Raw genomic sequence first — 14,081 nt, 5'->3', positions numbered from 1 at the left:
ATCATAGGCTAAAAATAAGTATAAAAAAGGAAAAAAAAGACAAACAAGAAGTTTTAATTTAAAAAACAAAGAAACACCTTGGAAAACATGATGGCAAAAAATTTTAACCATTATAAAATAACGATAAGCATTCAATTTGTACTGAAAAACACATCATACGATCAAAAAGCAAACAAAATGTATCGGAACAAACTGTTTTCAAAAAGTTTACTTTCACTGATATTTTGACCACGTTAACCATTCAATTTAGTTTAGACCATGTTCAGATTTTTTGATGAGAAAGCTCGCTCAATCCGAAAAAATATTTCTTGACTCATATGAGCTAATGCAATTTGCGGTTGGCGTTAATGATTCCAAAGTAATTCCAAAAATCATTAATAATCTCATTAAGTCAATAATTGGATTTCGATTAAAAACAGATGGAAATAACCTAATAGCTCAAGACAATAAAGTAACAGTTCACTCTCTACCAAACTCAATAAAGAATGCATATGAAGCATCAATATATATTGATAACCATTACCGGCCAGATTTTTCAAAAGAATTTGCAACAATTGCAGCAAATGATAAATTTGTTTCTGTTAATTCAAGTCATGGGTTTACAGATGGAGGGTTCTTCAAAAATCTTATCCGAAATATCCTCAATGATAATTTAAATGAAGTTAAAGGACTTCCAATAACGCCTTTTGAGCTTTTCTCTAACGAAATTCAGGAAACAATAGACGATCCAAGTTTTGAACAAGATACTTTAAAAGTGTCTCGATTTCCATTCAGTCACACACTTCCTGAAACGCCATCCACTATCTTTCGTCGCGATATCAATGATGTATTTCCCATTGAAGAACACAAATGGTATAATAAATCTACTGGAAAACTTTCAGGCCTTACAGAGTCACTATGGTTATCTATTGCACTTGCAAGCGAAACACTAAATAATGTGAAAAGGCCTTTAAAAGTCGGCTGTTTAACATGTGTTGATTTGCGACCGTTTATTAACCCCCGTCAAAAAACCGTTAGCGAAAATGCTGGAAACAATTTCACTTCTTTTGGAGTCGTTGCCGACAATGTCAATGAGCAAATGACTATTCGTGAAGCAGGAAAACAACTCAGGAATAACTTTAATCGAAAGACTTTGAATGGTGCGATTTTTAATTCACTTAAACCTGAATTTGATTATGGTGGAAATGATAATGAGAACATCCTCGTTGAATTATCGAATGTTGGACCAATGGAATTTAAAGATCCAATTAATGATGTATGGGTTCAACAAAGTATGAAAAGTAAAATAATCGAAAGAACAGTAACATTAACCAGCTTTTCGATGGTCGGAAGCCACAAAAATCTGATTTCAAATAGATTACAATATTCACCAACAACTGTATCTGATGAAGCAGCACAGAAAATTAGTAACTCCATTTCTTACTTCATGAAAAATATATCCCCTGATGTAACAATTAGAGAGGCTATGGAATTAATGAGGCATATCCAAAATCCAAAATAAAAATTACCTTTAGAAAAGTGACAGTATTTTTCAATTTATTTTTATCGTATTTTGAGTCTATCGTTTTAAAATGATTGCAGCTGACTATATATCAAGAAGGCTAAACTTATTCGAATCCATTAAGTCACCAAATAGTCTTATCATTGTATATGGCAAGTATCCATTAAAACGGAATCCAAAGCTTCAATATCATTTTTCTCAATTTTCTGATATGATATATTTAACAGGATATACCCAACCAGGCGGTGTACTTACAATTCAAAAAGTATCTAATGATATTACTTCTACTTTATTTTTACCAAAGCCAAATCCATTTGATGAAATATATCATGGATACCATCTTCCATTTGATGAAGCCATTAAACAAACTGGCGTTCAAAAGGTCGTTCCTATCAATGAGTTAAATGATTGGATCAAAACTAATACTCCTAAATTTCAACAAATCTTTTGTAGTTTTCCAGTTCATCAACAGCCTCATAACTTCAAATATCATCCTCTTGCACCTTATCTAGACAAACTCCGTGTGTATAAAACGCCTAAAGAGATATCATTAATCCGCACCGCATGTTCGATCACTGAAAAAGCAATGTCAAATGCACTTTCTACAGTTAAACCTGGTTTAATTGAGCGACAAATTGCATCACGCTTTGAGCTATATTGTTATAATCATGGGGCCACTGACTTAGCATATCCCATTGTTGCTGCATCAGGGACTAATGCGACTTATATGCATTATCTCGACAACAATTGCATTCTTAAAGAAGGCGATTGTTTTATGATGGATGCAGGTTGTGAATATAATTCATATGCATCTGATTATACACGTACGGTGCCAATTGGTAAAGTACCAAATGTACATCTCGAACTTCTTGAAATGGTTAATGATATCAAAGATGTACTTAAGTCACGAACAAAACGAAAAATGTATCAAAACTTAAAGGCCATACACATCGATTGCGAAAGAATGTTATTGGATGGGCTGAAAGGGTTTGGCGTGAATTTAAATCAGCACCAACTAAATGAAGTGTTTCCGCATTGGGTTTCACACTTCATTGGAATCGATGTTCACGATTGCGATGAAATACCTTATGAATACCCAATTAAAAAAGGGACTGTGTTCTCAATTGAGCCAGGTCTGTACTTCCATGTGAACAACAAAAATATTCCTATGGAACTTAGAGGAATCGGATGCAGATTTGAGGACACTGTAATTATTGAATAAAAATTACTGTTATAATGTCTTTTCTTTAAAAATCAAAACATCGCGTGAACATTATGTTTAGATTAGTAACATTGGCCATATTTTAATTGCAATATAAAATGAAGATTATAAATATTAAACATAAACAACCAATGAAAAATTTTTCAAAATATACCTTTGGGTAACACAATTCTTTACATAATACTAATGACTATTTTTATGAGGTTGTTCAACAACTGTTTTGATGTTGAATAATTATTAATAATTTAAATAATTTTATTCATTTCAATTTATCGTATATCAATAACCTTTGAAAATGATTAAATTAATTTGATTCTTATATGAGCAAAAACATAAAAAATCTAAATGATCTTCAGGTTACAGACAAAGAAAACAAAATTTCTGTTTCCTCTCTAAAAATATCCAAAACCATAAAACAAAAAGAACAATTTATTTCATCTTTATAAAAAGCCATAAAATTGGAACAAAAAATAAAGTTAATTTAAGTGTTTAGATGCGGCCTAACTTCTTCATTTCCTCGAAAATGAACTTTCCGAGGTTTCCTGGATGGCGCGAGATGCGGACGCCTGCTGCTTGGAGTGCTTCGTATTTGCCTTCGGCAGTTCCCTTTCCGCCAGAAATGATAGCGCCCGCGTGACCCATACGTTTGCCAGGTGGCGCTGTGGCTCCTGCGATGAAGCTGACGACTGGCTTTTCCTTGGTGAGTTGATTCTTGTGAATCCATTCGGCAGCATCTTCTTCGGATTGGCCGCCAATTTCACCAATGAGGATGATGCCTTCGGTGCGTGGGTCTTCTGCAAACCTTTTGACAACATCAACGTGAAGTTGTCCTGCAAATGGATCTCCGCCAATTCCAACAACTGTGGATTGGCCAAGTCCGGCTAAAGTAGTGGCATATGATGCTTCATATGTAAGTGTTCCAGAACGTGAAACAATACCAATTTTGCCTGGTGTATGAATATTGGTTGGAATGATGCCCATTTTACAATGGGTACGTGGTTGAATAATACCTGGGCAGTTGGGGCCAATGAGTTCAACACCTTTTTCTTTGAGAACTTTCTTGACTTTGATCATATCATGTTGTGGAATGTGTTCGGTGATACAAACAATAAGACCTACACCAGCGTTGGCTGCTTCTATCATAGCGGCAGCAGCACCAGAGGCTGGAACGAAGATGAGTGATGCATTGGCATCTGTTTTTTGAACAGCATCTTTAACAGAGGCAAAAACTGGCATTCCAGCAATGATTTGTCCAGCCTTCTTAGGGTGAACACCTGCAACAACATTTGTTCCATATTCGCGCATTAAACGTGAATGGAATTGTCCTTGATTTCCAATACCTTGTACAACAACACGTGTGTTCTCATCAACAAAGAGAAGTGGTTTGTGGAGATTTCTCGCTGAAGATGAAATCATTTTCCTGAAATGTGAAGTGGTCGTTGTAATTCAGATTTGAGAAAGTCTGTTTGGTTATGGGAAGTGCTTTCTAACGTAAACCGATAGGCTTGATTTTTGACTTTTGCTGTTGGGTATGATCGTGCCTCAGAATATTTGTGAACTTTATTCTATCGAACTTTCTAACTTCGAATTGACTTAGAACAGTTTATAAAAATTTTATACAAGCAAAATCGTCTTTGATGATAAAGTTCCAATAAGAGTAACAACATGTTCAAACATAATGAACAGAACATTTAAAAAAATTAATACATTCACTTGTGCTAAATAAAGAACAGATTTGAGTCTGAATAAAAAGTTTTTGTTTATTGATAGATCTAGCAAGGGCAATCGTTTCCGACTCTATTTCCTTGCCTGAAGTTAAATCCTATAGGGTCATTTGTGTTGCTCCTCACCTGTGAGCCTTGTCTTTGGTAGATTGCTTGTGTCATTGCATAAAACATCTCATTTACATTTGTCGCGGTTTTTGCAGATGTTTCCAAAAATGGGATGCCAAGCTTGTCTGCAAATGCTTGTCCTTCATCTCTAGAAACAACTCTTTTGTCTTCCAGATCAATTTTGTTACCGATAATAAATTTGCAAACTTGAGGATTAGCAAGACGATCAACATCTGCTAACCATTTTCTTAAGTTATCGAATGACTTCCTATCTGTAACATCATATACAATTGCGATAGCATGAGAACCATGGTAGTAATTTGCTGTAATTGATTGAAATCGCTCTTGTCCTGCCGTATCCCAAATTTGAAGTTTGATTTGGTTACCATTTAAGTCTATTGTCCTGATTTTAAAATCTACACCAATTGTTGAAACATAATTCTGGAGTTATAATTAAAACATACGTCACTAAAAGTTTTATCTGAAAATCGTATCAAAAGACAGCTCTTCCCAACACTAGAGTCTCCAACAATGAGAACTTCTGAAGGTTAGAGAAAAAACATACTGTAAAGTAAGTCACAGTCGTTTGACATTAGAAATTATTTGGGCAGGTTTACAACACCGGTTACACGATGAAAACCGTCCAGAGATTTGTGGGTAAAACGATAAAATTGCATGCATTTTGATCGTCTTTCAGAGAGAAGATTCTGGGCTGAACAAAGAGTTAAAATATGAAAGAAATGAAACTGGATTTTTCATCTTCTTATTTTCTGATTCATTTGAAGAGAAATGTAAACATAATGTTAGAACAAGTTCTTATCTGACAAATTATTCAGCATATTTAACGGTTGTCAAATGGTGAAAAATTTGAATTATTATATGTTCGAACAAACTTCCTTAAAAACTAAAAATGTCCGAGGGAAAAGTTCGGTACAAAGATATATTTACAAATCATGTTTTCCTTGATGAGAGATACCCTTTTCAAGAAGACCAAGAAAAAGGTGTTTACGTGGTCAGAGGAAAGTTCAAGGCGATTTTTAATGAAGAACTCCCACCTGAAAATCCAAATTCTGTTGAAGTTGTCATCAATCTTGTACGTGATTTTGGATTAGAAGAAATTAATTGGACAAAGGATAAGCTTATCTTATGGGCAAAAGATTATGTCCAATTAATCAAACAACAACACCAATTGAACACAATTGAACAATCAAACCCGTTTGTTCTATCATTTGCCCACCTTGTTAGATGGGTATCTGCAAAATTCCGAGACTTCCATTTTTTCCGTCCACCTGGCGATCAAACCCAAACTGTTATTTTCTGCTCTTTTCTTGAGGATGAAATTACACCCGTGTTTTGGTTTCCGAAGTGGTCAGTTGTAAAAGATGAGTAAGGTTAAGTTAAATTCCAATAAATCATCACTTCAAATATATGTTTTAATGCTTCATAAAAGTATCGTTAACATTTTCTTGCTAACAAAGTTAATAAAACACAAAAAGAAAAGAATGAAAATCAAAATCAAAAACATTTACTTTTATCAAAAACAAAAAAACATTTCCTATTAGGCATTAATAGAATATTTTTCCTGTTATTTATTGCTAGGAAGGGACATAAAGGTCTTTTAATTATTTTTATCAATTTTCAATTTTCCATATCTCAAAATTGTGTTTAATGTGCAGCAAAAATACAGTCTAAACTACAAGAAAACTTAGATTTTGTTTTATGTATTTACATATTTTTGATAATTGACCATTGATTAACAAAAAAATTATTTTATTTTGAGTTTTATTTGGTATAATCTTTTTTATTAGTGTTAAATGGAGAAAAAGCTAAACGATATATTCTGTCTAATAATTATTTTGGTTCATAAAAGAAGAAAAGTGCCGCTGTCGATACAACCGCCACAATTTCATCTTTGGGGTGGGCCTCACAAACGGTCACCCTCTTGCTGAAGTCTCTTCCTGGCTCAGGTGGAGGCCGTGGCGTTCTTGCGCCTACTGCTCTATGTTTAGATGTCTTGTTATTCTTCCAATCCCACGCAATGTAATCAGCAGAATAACATCCAGTGACAATTTTTCCTTTGGCTGTAAATGCTGTTCTGAATTGATCTTTAACATATTCTTCATTAATAAGCCATTCCATTTGACCAGGGAACCATTGGACATCAAGCTTAGCGGTTGGTGATGATGTATTTCTAATATCCCATACTTGAACATCACCAAAGCGACGAACAGCAAAGTTATTACCATCTGGAGAGAACACAATGCTTCCGACGCTATCACAGCCGCTCATTTGTTGATTTCGACTGGCAAAATCAGATGTATATATTTCGAATAAAGGTGGTATATCTTCTGCTTGCTGACGCATATCAAACATCTTACAGACACCGTCATCATCTCCAATAATAAATGCGTGCGGTTGGGATGAATGAATTGCAGATGTGATTATTTCTGGCTCTTGTTGAGAAACTTTGCATAGACATACAGATTTGATATCGCGTTCCATGTCCCATAGCTTGACACATGAAACATCGACCATAATAAAAGAATGTTGATCTGGTAATGTTTGAAGATCGACTATGTATTCAGTTTGGATATCGTTAAAAGTTTTAACACATTCGGCACTGTATTCTGTATCTTTTTGTCTGAATGTTGGAAAGATGAATGAATCATCAATTAATTGACAATCATCAAATTCGTTCCAAACAATTTTTGGTGATGCATTAAATCTCCATAATTTTGCATCATGGCTATTGCATGTAATAAGTAATGGATTAAGTGCTTGTCTTGGAACCCATTTCAGTGAATTAACTTTCATCTCACTAAGTTCGCTATGAAAATAATCGAATTGTGCTTTATGTGCATGGACTTGTGTAACAAACGATACTGTAGGCTGCCTTTTGCCATTTTCATTTAAACGAAATACAACAACACGACCTGCTTGATCACCTGAAGCTAAAAATTGTCCATCACTACTAAAAGCCATTGCTGAAATTGTGTCATCGGGTTTGAAGTTGGATAGTGGAACGTGGTCGCCAAACGCAGCCAGGAAATGGAGATCCATGTTTTGTTTGAAAATTACACTTTTCAAAACAGCCATTTATGACGGTTTGAATTATTCAATTCTTTTTTTCTAACGCCTTTAAACGTGTTTATCGTTTTATGAGAGAACGTTTATTGATATCTCTATGAATGATCGTTTTAGGTGTCTCCCTCTCTTGTTGCTGAATGCTTTGTTCATGTTTTCTAGCTGTAGAAAAAAAGGAAATTCTCTTTTAGGAAAATCAGAAGAATCATTTGAAAATCCATACGAAACATTAACAAAAGTTCATGTTAAAAGATCTGAACTTTTGAAAAGAGGATACATAATCTCTGCCATGTTTGTTGCAATCAATATTGTTTTGATTATACTCTTTGTTGTTAAAATCAAAAAATCAATGCTTAGTTTTTTAGATAATTTAAGGCTAATAGATAGTGACTTGGACTCAATATATACAAATCCATCCTAGATTCACTTCAAATGTTCTTCCCAATGCAAATATTATTATTATTACTTTCAATTTATTTTTATTAAATAAATAATGCTTCGAATAATTCTATCTTATGCAAGTTATTTGTGATTTCACTATGATTTATTGAGAATATGAAATTCTAAGTCAAACTTTAAATTTTTAATCTAAAAAAAAATTCATTCATGACTTTAAAAGAAATTTCTTCATGTATGAAAAATGATTTACTAAATGAGCTATAGATGATTTCAGAAACATATAGATGATTTACTCAATGCGATAATTTGTCTTTCTTCATAAAACTTTTTCAAAATATAAAATTGAATTCAAAAACATCGATTTTTATTGAATTTTTTCACTCACTTTTTTTTATCACTTATGGAATTAGCAGACGCAAAATTTGATCTCAGCTACGATGATGGTGAAGATTTCGATATCACTCTTGACAATGGCTCTGTCCTAAAAGGTTGCACATGGAAACCTAGTGGCGAACCCACCTTTATTTATGTATTTGTTCATGGATTGGGCGTTTGTGTAACCTTCAAAAAAGACTTCTTCCCATTTATTCTCGAGAGGGGAGGAGTTGTCTTTGGATGTGATCATTATGGACATGGGCGTTCATCTGGTTCACCAGTTTCAGGAACCATTGACCTTATGGCAGAAGAGACTGTCAAAGTCATTCAACTTGCACATTCTCGTTATCCTAATCTTCCTTTAATTATACACGGTCATTCAATGGGAGGTCTCTGCACGATATATACAATTCTCACACGATACAATGAAATTAAAGACATTGTTAAATGTGCCATTGCTGAAGCTCCATGGATTTCCCCTTGCCCACAACGTCAACTCGGCACAATTGAACGATATGGATTCAAAGCACTTAATTGGGCATTTCCAACCATGCAAATCAGCACAGGTGCTAATCCTTATTCCGCTGATATGGACCAACGCTTTGTTACAATGGCCAAAGCATCGCCTCTTATATATGAAACAATTACTCCACAATTATACTTCTCCGTCGAAGAAAAACAGGCGTTCATCCACGAGCATCCTGAGCTATGGCCCGCCGAGCTTCCATTGTTCTTTGTTCAGGGAGAAGCTGATTCAATGGTCGATGCGAAGACCAGCGATAAATGGGTCCAAAAAGTTCTCGCACGCGACGGAATGAACGTAAAATACAAATTGTACCCTAAAGGAGAGCATGTGATGTTGAAGACACCACATCGACCTGAGGTAGCACGCGATCTTCTCGAGTTCATAGATGAGCATCGTAAATAAATATTGAATGTGAATTACTTTTAAATTTCTTAAAAAGTTTTTTAGAAAAAATTGTTTTTTTAAATTAATTAATTAGAATGTCGGATATTTTAAAATGCCATGTAAATTTCGGTAAAAGCTTCTTTGGTTTCTATTCTTTGTTAGGTTTCATAGCACGAATAGATTAAGTTCTTTTGTTCATGAAATCAAATTAATGTTATAACATTTTCTCAGCCTTGATATAACTAAAATTATTTTAAACAACAAACTTTCCTTATCATCAAGGAGATTTAATGCACAAATTATGGATATTATACTGAATAGTGATTTTTTGCTAGTGCAAGATTTAACGGTTATAAATTTGAATTAATTTTAATCGTTCCAAAAGAGGTGGCATTTCCATTTGTTTTGAAATGAACAATGAATTGCACAATTTAAACGACCAAAATACTCGAGTAGACAACGCTCAAAATCTAGAGGGCCACCAATTGGCACCAGATTCAGGAAATATTTCGAGATCAAATTTAGTTTTAGCTAATAAGATTAATGATGGGAATCCTTCCATATCCCCAGAACCCCTCCCACAACCAGAAAACCCGAGTGATCTTCCCCCTAGACAAAAAATTTCCGATATCGAAAATTTTACTGAAGGCCAAGATCAAGAACAAAACTTACAAGTGACATGCATGAAATGTAATAGTGAACTTGCTACCAACATTTGTATCCCATGTGGTCATAAAGTTTTTTGTTCCAAATGTTCATCCAAAATTCGAAAAAACACTGAAACATGCCCAATTTGTGATGTTATTATCTCATCTACAGTGCCCATATTTGCTGAGCCGAGATGCTGTATTTGTGAAAAAGATTGTTCTTCAATCTTTATTCCATGTGGTCATAAATGTTGTTGCTACAATTGCGCCATGGAAATATGGTCAGAAAAAAAAACATGTCCGATGTGTAGGAAAGCTATTAAGACAGCCAAAATCGATTTCCCAATTTGTTAGATTCCCATAATGTGCTGGTACCGGTTTTATCATGGATGATTTAATAGAACATGGTTGTATTAATTGGGTTTATCAATGATATTTTATTTTTAAAAATGTAAATCTTAATTATTATTTATATATTTAAGTTGAAATATGTTCATTAGTCATAGTTCCATTCTTTTGAATTAAAATCCTAGGTTGTTCTAAGAAAACTTGAAAAAATAGCATCGGATCTTTTTCATTAATTTCCTAAAATAGGAAAAAATTGCACTAAAGAAACAAGACACGTTTAGAATTCATCATTCAATTGTGGTTAAATGATTTTAATGTCATTTATAGTTGTAAATAATGTTCTTTTGTTGCATTGTCTTTGTTACTGTATCAAAAGTGTCAAAGAATGAAACGATAACGGTGCGGGCTATCGTTTTAAGGCAAATGGCGGAAAGCTGAAATTTTCAAAGCAAATTACGGTTTTAGCTATTTTTTGGTATGTTCACGTGCTCCAGACTTGTTGATAGGGCAACAGCTGATGACAATCTTCCATCTCCAGGCATGTGCCTTGCAGAAGCTGTTCAGTTGGCCCGAGATGATCCTGCGAATGTTCAACGACTAATTAAATATGCATGTAAAAAACTTACTGTACCAAGAGTTAATGTCCGTCTAAAAGCCCTTCGACTTATGAATCACCTTGCTCAAAATGGTCCATCATCTGCAATTCAAGCAGAAATTAAGTTATACTCTTCAACAATTTCAGATTGTATAGGTTGGAGAGGAAGGCCAGATCCAGTTCGTGGATATGAGCCATATCAAGAAATGAAGGATGCTGCACAATCTCTTTTGGATCTTGTATTTACTTCAGGCCAAGCAACTGTGCAACACTTCAACACAAGCGCACCAACAGCTCCTCCAACCCAACGTGTTGCTTCTGTTAGCACCATGGAATCTTATGGTAATGATCAATACATTACACAACCAGTATCTCTTGATCCAGTAAATCACGACCCAACAGCTAACCGAACACTCGAAAACATCACCGGATTTTTCAACCGCACGTTTGGCATCCAAAAAGGGCCTGTCGTATCAAAGTATGGTAGCGCATCAAATGTAAGTGGAAACGTCCAAGGCACTTACGGACAGACTGGCATGTATCAGCCAAATCAATATCAACAACCTCCAACATATCAAAATCTCCAAACATATCAATCTCCACCACCACAGCCACAACCCCAACCAGTCCAACAACCACAGGTTCCATCGTATACACCTCCACCACCACCACCACAACGTGGTCAATTCCAACGTCTTGAAGCAGATTTTTCATGGTCTAAAAAGAAGCCATCAAATCCAATTCCAGAACGTTCTAAACAGTCTTTGGACACCCCAGCTTCCAAATTCCTCAAAATAACTGGCGGTAGAGCACTTCCAACAAATGGCGAAATTAATGCATTCAAAGCTTCTATTGTTCCTGAGTCTCTTGTTGAGTTAACCGCTGGCTTAAACAGTTCTGAGTGGAAGGTTAAGGTTAGAGCTATCTATGGTCTTGAAATTTTCGGCGAAAAGTTTGGAATCGGAACCGTGGCGCATGTGAAGGGTGAAGTCCAACGCCTTAGGTCTGCACCACAAGCATCGCTTCGTTCTGCTGCTGTTCGTTTTTATGAATCAATTGAAAATGTACAACCAACAGATTTGCCAGAACAACCGTCTGCATTTTCTTTCACAGATGAAGCACAATCTGCGCCAAATGAAGAAGATGAAAACCAATTCAACTTTGGCCAAGAAACAAACGAAGAGACCGTTAAGAGTGAGGAGACCGTTAACACCGAAGAGAAAGTTAACGAAGAATCTCCGAAAGAAGAAGAAGAAAACAAAGAGAATGCTGAAAGTAATGAGGAAGAAACGAAAGAAAATGAGGAACAATAAGTATTCTCACTTCTTCAAATTAAAAGTCAATTAAAACAATAATATTTCGAAGGAAATGTGAAAATCCATTGCAAATTGGAATATTGTGAGAACTTATATTCGCTTTTGTGTAGTTTTGTCTGAATAATTTGTTTTGTATTGTTAAATTGTTTTTCCACTTAAATTAAATCTATAAAATTGTGGATTACAAATAGGGAGGACGTTATCTTAACGTACAATCTTACATTAAAAGTGACGACTGTATTTTTATCTTAGAAAAATAGTTAAGTCGATTGCTAGACATTTTCGAAATAAAATTTTCTATCAATTGCAAAATTGAATGTAAATGCTAATAATATTTGTGTAGGTTAAAAAATTAATTTGAATTTCATTTAAGTTTTATTAATTTTGAAAATACAGCTTGTACTGAAGGAATTGATATTAATGCTAAAGATATTATTTATTATAATAATTTTATATTTTGAAATAATATTTGGAAATTATCTAAATTATTTAGAACATCATCAAATAGGGTTGGCCCACAATTAATCGATTGCTCTTCGATACGAGTCACTTTTTTTATCGATAAAAATCGATTTCTAACGGTTTGAATCTCGATAAAATCGATAAACTTGATAAAAGCCACTTTTTTTATCGAAAAAATCTATTTTGAAAAGTGACGTCATTTATCGATTTTTTATCGATTTTATCGAAAATTCCTGGATTAGATGAGAAGACGTTATTGGATAAAGGACCCCCGAGTTTTCGTGCTATCTCTGCTCATTCTAAATAATAACAAGGATTGGAGACACTTTTTTATGAATTAGTGAATATATTTAAATACTTTACACGTGTAAACTATATAAATAGTTAGTTGAATGGTTTAAATTTCAAGCATAATATTGTGCTCTGATTTATTTATATTTTTATTTATTAAAATTAAATCGTAATGCCCCTTATGAGGGATAAGACTAAAAATCATGTATAAGCGTTAACTTGATCTTATTTGCCAATAAAGTTAGTTTAATACTTTCAAAATGAATACATATTGTTTTTCAACGATAGTATAGAATGAATTGAAAATCATCGGATTCACATTCAAAAACTGAAGTTGAGAAATTTTTTCGCGACCATTTAATACATTAATAAATAATCGTACATTCGGAAAGAAAATTTCAAGTATTGACTAATAAATTATTCTAATTGTTATATCTAACTAATAGGGGATAATTTAAAATAAAATAAATAAATAAAAATTAAATAAAATAAAATAAATATAGAAAATAAATGAAAAAAACATTGATTTTCATTAATCATATTGTATAAAACAAAATTATTTTACTCCAAAAACGTCATACTAATGATATTATCATTAAAAAACAATCTATCTAATTAAAACTTATGTTTTAATTGTAATATGGATTTATAAAATCACTATAGCAATATTGCTATTCTATAATATTAATATTTTAACAAATTAATCAATTAATGATTTACTGAAATCATTTTGTTAATTAGTGTGACTCTCTTTCACAGGTTGCATATAGAGCTGTCTTGTTATGTATTAATTGCTAGCAATAATCATCTGATCTTCAAGTCTTGATCCAGATAAAATAATGCAATGATCCCCTAAGAATTTTTTAGTTTTGCTAAACTCTCGTTCTGAGCATGCACTTGATGCTGGAATCGAGTAAACATCAATAGCAAGTTTAAATAATGTCGGTAATCTTGTTTTGCTTTTTTGCCGAAACTCCCATAAATCATAATCTATTAAGAAGTTATCTTCATTTGCTATAGTGTTCAAATACATTATAAATTCATCTTGGACACACACACACACAGCGCTATGTGAGCTTCGTGCTACGCACTCGCTCCC

The 14,081-nt window shown here is 33.7% G+C and overlaps 7 protein-coding genes across 7 annotated transcripts; 5 read left to right on the top strand and 2 right to left on the bottom strand.

The window, feature by feature from the left end:
• Nucleotides 1–274: 274 nt before the first annotated feature.
• On the top strand, nt 275–1,501 carry GO595_002596 (uncharacterized protein; the record flags this gene model as incomplete). The annotated part of the gene is made up of 1 exon (XM_067915524.1): nt 275–1,501. The coding sequence occupies one exon, from the start codon at nt 275–277 to the stop codon at nt 1,499–1,501; it is 1,227 nt and encodes a 408-aa protein (XP_067776397.1).
• Nucleotides 1,502–1,571: 70 nt separating this feature from the next.
• Nucleotides 1,572–2,723, top strand: GO595_002595 (Clan MG, family M24, aminopeptidase P-like metallopeptidase; the record flags this gene model as incomplete). The annotated part of the gene is made up of 1 exon (XM_067915521.1): nt 1,572–2,723. One exon carries the CDS (start codon nt 1,572–1,574, stop codon nt 2,721–2,723), a length of 1,152 nt encoding a protein of 383 aa, XP_067776396.1.
• A 489-nt stretch (nt 2,724–3,212) lies between these two features.
• Nucleotides 3,213–4,139, bottom strand: GO595_002594 (Succinyl-CoA Synthetase subunit; the record flags this gene model as incomplete). Its single annotated transcript, XM_067915520.1, has 1 exon — nt 3,213–4,139. One exon carries the CDS (start codon nt 4,137–4,139, stop codon nt 3,213–3,215), a length of 927 nt encoding a protein of 308 aa, XP_067776395.1.
• A 1,326-nt stretch (nt 4,140–5,465) lies between these two features.
• GO595_002593 (translationally-controlled tumor-like protein) lies at nt 5,466–5,945 on the top strand (the record flags this gene model as incomplete). Its single annotated transcript, XM_067915519.1, has 1 exon — nt 5,466–5,945. The coding sequence occupies one exon, from the start codon at nt 5,466–5,468 to the stop codon at nt 5,943–5,945; it is 480 nt and encodes a 159-aa protein (XP_067776394.1).
• Nucleotides 5,946–6,406: 461 nt separating this feature from the next.
• GO595_002592 (Protein phosphatase PP2A regulatory subunit B) lies at nt 6,407–7,615 on the bottom strand (the record flags this gene model as incomplete). The annotated part of the gene is made up of 1 exon (XM_067915518.1): nt 6,407–7,615. One exon carries the CDS (start codon nt 7,613–7,615, stop codon nt 6,407–6,409), a length of 1,209 nt encoding a protein of 402 aa, XP_067776393.1.
• An 823-nt stretch (nt 7,616–8,438) lies between these two features.
• Nucleotides 8,439–9,341, top strand: GO595_002591 (Clan SC, family S33, methylesterase-like serine peptidase; the record flags this gene model as incomplete). Its single annotated transcript, XM_067915517.1, has 1 exon — nt 8,439–9,341. One exon carries the CDS (start codon nt 8,439–8,441, stop codon nt 9,339–9,341), a length of 903 nt encoding a protein of 300 aa, XP_067776392.1.
• Nucleotides 9,342–10,795: 1,454 nt separating this feature from the next.
• Nucleotides 10,796–12,226, top strand: GO595_002590 (AP-4 complex accessory subunit tepsin-like; the record flags this gene model as incomplete). The annotated part of the gene is made up of 1 exon (XM_067915516.1): nt 10,796–12,226. The coding sequence occupies one exon, from the start codon at nt 10,796–10,798 to the stop codon at nt 12,224–12,226; it is 1,431 nt and encodes a 476-aa protein (XP_067776391.1).
• Between the last annotated feature and the right edge of the window lie 1,855 nt (nt 12,227–14,081).

Source organism: Histomonas meleagridis (genome assembly GCF_020186115.1).
Source record: "Histomonas meleagridis strain 2922-C6/04-10x chromosome Unknown contig_20, whole genome shotgun sequence".
In the NCBI taxonomy this organism is placed as follows: Eukaryota; Parabasalia; order Tritrichomonadida; family Dientamoebidae; genus Histomonas; species Histomonas meleagridis.
This window is presented reverse-complemented; position numbering and strand designations above follow the sequence as displayed.